Raw genomic sequence first — 5134 nt, 5'->3', positions numbered from 1 at the left:
GTGCATCCCTCTGTTGCGGTAACGGTACTGTACAGTGTACATGTACAACGCTGGTGCACAGTGTACACCAGCGAATCTCGTTGCACCCTGATCAGCTTGAGGTTCAACCAGTGCGTTCTTTGCCATCTTCGTGGGATTGTGTAAAATGCAAAGTGATTTGATGACCAGCCGGTTTGCATCAACGAGGTCATAGAAACCAAAAAACCTTCTGCATCGAGAGACGCCGCCGTAACTTGCGGCCAGCAAGTATGCTGCTGCACGACGACGAGATGGAGGCGCTGGAGGCGGCGCTTTCCTTCGTGGACGACTTCTCCCACGACGGGTCAGTGATACCGCATGGAAGGGGCGGTTTAAGAGTCTCCTCCCTGCAGTCTTCTTCTGTGACAGCAAGTGTAGGGCTGAGTAGAGTGGGTGAAATAATCGCAGATGAAGAGCTGGAAAGTCTGCTGTTGGAAGTTGGACTGTCGGGCTCCCCAGGCACCAATTCGGGGGTGAATACTGAGCCTTCTACACTCGTGGCACCTTCACAAGAAGCTAGCCCGACGGACAGCGGCGATCTCACTGCTACTAACACTGTCACCCAGGCGAGCGGCAATGGCGGTGAAAACGCTCGCCGATCCTCCCGCGGATGTACTCAGCAAGCTACCAGCGGAAAGATAAAGAAGCGTATTCGGTTGAATCCGAACCGGGCCCGCGACAACCGCAAGAACGAACTGGCCTACTTGCGCAACAAAGTCAAGCAAATGGAGGAGCAGCTTCAGTCTCTTCGCCAGCAGTATATTGAAAACAAGGACTCGACCAACACAACAATCACAACGCGATCGATCGTGGATACAGCAGGGAAGCCTCCCGTCTGGCGCGACATGGCATCGACTCAACAACTACGACGAGAGCAGGCGGAGCGCGAGAACGCGCGGCTAAAACTGGTCCTTGAAAGCCAAATAAAGCTGGCTAAAAGTATGGAGGCTGTGATGCAGAGGCGAACACGGCAGCAATTAGCTGGCTTTAATGGTGTCGTAAGTGATGCCGTCGGCGATGTGGAAGGCCCCACGTGGGACCTTCTTCTCGATAAAGATACCTATGATATGCTTCTTGCTCGAGCAGAGTCTGCGTACCACGAAGTGAACGAAGTGCTCGCTGCTAATGGCCTGAAGTATCTGGAAACAGCGTGCACCAACGCTCAAATGCGTGAAGGTCCAGAGGGTATGTACGTGGATATCTTTACCAACAAAATGCTACCCTTTGACTTCAAAACCGCGGCCGAGGCCGTGTGGACGCACTTTCGTGGAAGCGAGAAGCACCGCGGGAACCTGTACGAAAACTTTTCCAAGGTATGAGGCTGATTTGTGAGACTTGCGATCGCTATTAATAGCTTTCTTCAATGTTATAGGACGTTGAGTCATCATCCGATACAGTTGCAGAGATGTTCGCTATCGAATTCATGGCAAATGACTTGGCTGCCGATTTCCGCGTTAAGCAGGTTGTGCGGCGCTACATTGAGGAGGATCGACAGGTAGTAGTCTGGGTGTCCACTGCGTCTGCACTCGAGAATTCGAAGTCCCCCTTTGCTAGCTTTGGGTTTCGTGAGAAGGGCTACGTTATCAGCAAGCGTGTGCGAGGCTGTGACGACTTTTCCATGTTCCAGACGTGCTGCCTAGTTTCACCGCAAATGTCCGAGGCCGGCTCCTTTGACCTGGCCACGGTGGGAACTTTCACCGAGTTCGTTCTGGGTTTTATGTTCGCCACCATCACCTCCAGCCAGCAGCTCATAGAGAACATGTTGATGGACCAGTCGCTGCAGCCCAATCGAGAGAAGCTACCGTGCTCATAACATGAAAACCCTTACAAGTTGTAATTTACAACGAATGTCAATACAGTGTAACGTTAGAAGGAAACATTGCTGTGGGGCAGTCCAATAATTGTTTTAAGGAATCAAAACTGTAATTATTGTATTTTCTGTTTGAACATACCGGTACATAAATCGAGAACTGCTATGCCGCTGCTGTTCGGAGACGACGAAGTGGAGGCCCTAGAGGCCGCACTGTCCTACGTGGACGCCCTCCAGTCTATCTCGGCGCTTGAAGTACCTGCGACCTCATTGACTACTGCGTCTCCGGAAAGCTTCGGTTCTGGTGACGAAGGAGATGATTGGCTAGACGCAGAGCTGGACCGATTGCTTCTGGGAACGCTGTCATCATCGTCGGAGCATGACAGCGACTCGACTCCAATGGCAGCAGTAGCGATTTCGAGTGCCTCAACCACTACTGCCACAGCGTCAGCATTGTCGTCTCCTCTGCCACCGATGGTGACGAATGTTGGAGCTTCCGACGTATCAGGACCGAGTCGGCGCAGTTCTCGAGCAGCCAAAGGCTCAACGACGGCTCTGGCGAAAAGCAAGCGCCGTGTGAAGGTAAATCCAAATCGAGCGCGAGACGAACGCAAGCATGAACTAGCGTACTTGAGAAACAAAGTGGAGCAGATGGAGAGAGAGCTAAACACGATGCGCCATCGACGACGAACTCTAGGAATTCGCAGCGCTGAACCGCCGCCCGTAGCTCGATCGCAAGCCTTGACATCTACCTGTTCAAAACCTGCTTCTTCATCGTCCAGAATGCCCTTCATCTGGAGAGACATTGCCACTCGTCAGCAACATCGACGAGAGAAATCCGAGCGCGAGAACGCAAGGCTTAAGCTCGTACTCGAGAGCCAGGTGAAACTGGCAAAAAGCATGGAGATATTGCTGCAGAAGCGAGCTCGACAGCAAGTGTCTGGTTGTGCTGAGGTGGTTGGGGTGTCTGGTGACCTGTCGTCCCAGGGGTGCACTTTAGACTTTTTAGTGGACAAGGACACTTACGAGGCACTGCTCACCAGTGTGGAGACGGCTTTCGCCGAATTAGAGGCCGTGTTCGCCACTAACGGGTTATTGAATCTGGACTCTCCTTGTAGAGATGCGCGGATGCGAGAAGGTGCCAGCGGGATGTATCTTGACGTGTTTGCCAACAAAGTGTTACCCTTTACGTACGAGGCGGTGACTACAGCCGTGTGGAACCATTTCAAAGGGAGCGAGAAACACCGCGGCGTGGTCTATGAGAACGCGACAAAGGTACGAAGGAACCCAATGACTTCGTTTGAAGAAGCTAACAGTAATTGCTGCTGTTGTTTTTAGCAACTCGAGACTTCCTCCGATACTATTATGGAGGCCTTCACAATGGAGTTCATTGGCAAGACGACTACTGCGGACTTTAGCGTGAAACAGGTAATCAGACGCTTCGTGGAGACTGATAGACAGGTGGTCGTATGGGTGTCAATTGGACACGCTCTGGACCCGAACAACTCGCAGTTTTCCAGCTTTGGCTTCGTAGACAAAGGCTACGTGGTGACGAGGCGCCCCACGTCGATTGCCCAGGGTCACGGTTACTTTACTATTCTGCAAATGTGCAGTCTTGTGTCGCCGCAAATGGCTGCAGGCTGTCGAATCGACATGACTGCAGCAGGGGATTTCACCGAGTTTGTGCTGAATGTTGTAGCCGCCAATACCACGACCAGCCAAGAGCTCATAGAGAACGTGCTGCTCGACCAGGAGCTGAACAAACGCCCCATTGAGACTGCGATGAGTTTTGCTGCTTGATGCGCATTCAAGCATTAGAAAAGCTAGCTATACATACATTTTCACGTTTCCGTTTTTAGTATGACTTGCCAGCGGTTTGCCTTTTTATTAGGTACTGGACGCCTTCCAAAAATAGAAAAATCACTGCAGCAGATATGGATGAATATACACGTCTTTCCGACCGATAGTTTGGTGAGATTGGCAAGCAACACTTTTTAAACCAATCACAGCCCTTTATTTGAACATTTCCGCCAATCATATAATCTAGCGTTAGGTCTCCGGTTCCGACAGCTTCCGACAAATATTTGTCGGAACCAATGACAAAATTTGAATATGTCAATACAAATGTCAAGTTGTTAGCACATTGCTGGCAGATTTTAACACTTCCGGTTTCTAGGTACTATCCTATGTTAGGCAAGTCGCCAGCCTAAGGCAACACAAAAGTCTTAGTGGCTAGGAGTGCACAGTTGGAAAGCAGATGAAGCAGACATGAGCCTGGCATCGTTCGTGCGAGCAAACACGCAGAAAGTGCGTACCACCGCGGTAAGCGCTTTCAAGCGTATGCTGGAAGAGGAGATGGTAAGCCTAAAGTATGTGCAGGCTAGCATTGCGTCTGACACGACTGGCAAGCGCTTCGCCTCAATAATGGACCGCTTTGGATTCTATCTGGCTACTAAGGAAGGTAAGAAAGGCAAACTTGCTCGCAACACTGCCGTTTCGTATTATAGAAATGTAAAGATTTGGCTATTTAATCTGTATCCTCATCCAAGGGTGCCTACGGAGCTTCAGCTACTGAAGCAAAGTAAAACTCTAGATAAGCACTGTCTGAAAAGAGAGAAAGGAGGTATTGTTAACAAGGCGCCTCTTTGTACAAAGGAGGACATGCATGCACTTACACAATATGTCTACAGCAACGCTCGCGTGAAAGCCGACTACCAGGATGCTGCACTCGCGTGCCTGATGTGGCACTGCTTTGGGCGATCGTCGGACCTGGGGTACATAAAAAAGCAGCACGTGTCAGTTTCAACTGACGGTGTCTTCTACGTGCGTCTGCTGCGCGTCAAGACCGCCGAGGAGCAGGGCCTAACGCTCGTGCCAGACAAATCGGACTTCCTGACTTGCCCAATCCACGCGTTGGCTGTGGCGCTGCAACGCAGGATGCACCATGCGGCTCGCTGCTCAGCCAGCTACCAGACCTTGTTCCCGTTGAAGCCACCTTTAACGCCCCTGGACTTCCGCTAGCAGAATTACTGGAAGCGGACCCGGCCTCTTTGAGGGTTGCACTCGCAGGCCCATGCTCGTCCGTGCCTGCTGGCACACCACCCGCCCCAAGTCTGCTAGACGCTGCCGCTGTTGCAACACCCTCAGCGGTTCCAGGCCCAAGTTTGTTGACGCCGTTCCGACCAAGGCAGACTACGCGCGGGGAAGATGGCGTCCAAGGGTACGTGAACCGCCTCCTCAAGCGCGTCTCACCCTATGCTGGAGCGTCAGAAGCCCTCTCTTCGCACTCCTTCCGTCGCTGCGGCG

General features: G+C 51.9%; 2 protein-coding genes across 2 annotated transcripts; both read left to right on the top strand.

The window, feature by feature from the left end:
• Nucleotides 1–743: 743 nt before the first annotated feature.
• PITG_21639 (M96 mating-specific protein family) lies at nucleotides 744–1831 on the top strand (the record flags this gene model as incomplete). The annotated part of the gene is made up of 2 exons (XM_002894712.1): nucleotides 744–1331; nucleotides 1391–1831. 2 exons carry the CDS (start codon nucleotides 744–746, stop codon nucleotides 1829–1831), a joined length of 1029 nt encoding a protein of 342 aa, XP_002894758.1.
• Nucleotides 1832–1993: 162 nt separating this feature from the next.
• On the top strand, nucleotides 1994–3628 carry PITG_21638 (M96 mating-specific protein family; the record flags this gene model as incomplete). Its single annotated transcript, XM_002894711.1, has 4 exons — nucleotides 1994–2050; nucleotides 2157–2190; nucleotides 2280–3103; nucleotides 3167–3628. 4 exons carry the CDS (start codon nucleotides 1994–1996, stop codon nucleotides 3626–3628), a joined length of 1377 nt encoding a protein of 458 aa, XP_002894757.1.
• Nucleotides 3629–5134: the final 1506 nt, after the last annotated feature.

Source organism: Phytophthora infestans, genomic scaffold (genome assembly GCF_000142945.1).
Source record: "Phytophthora infestans T30-4 supercont1.603 genomic scaffold, whole genome shotgun sequence".
In the NCBI taxonomy this organism is placed as follows: Eukaryota; Oomycota; class Peronosporomycetes; order Peronosporales; family Peronosporaceae; genus Phytophthora; species Phytophthora infestans.
The sequence above is the reverse complement of the archived record's forward strand: the minus strand, read 5'-3'. Positions and strand labels throughout refer to the sequence as shown.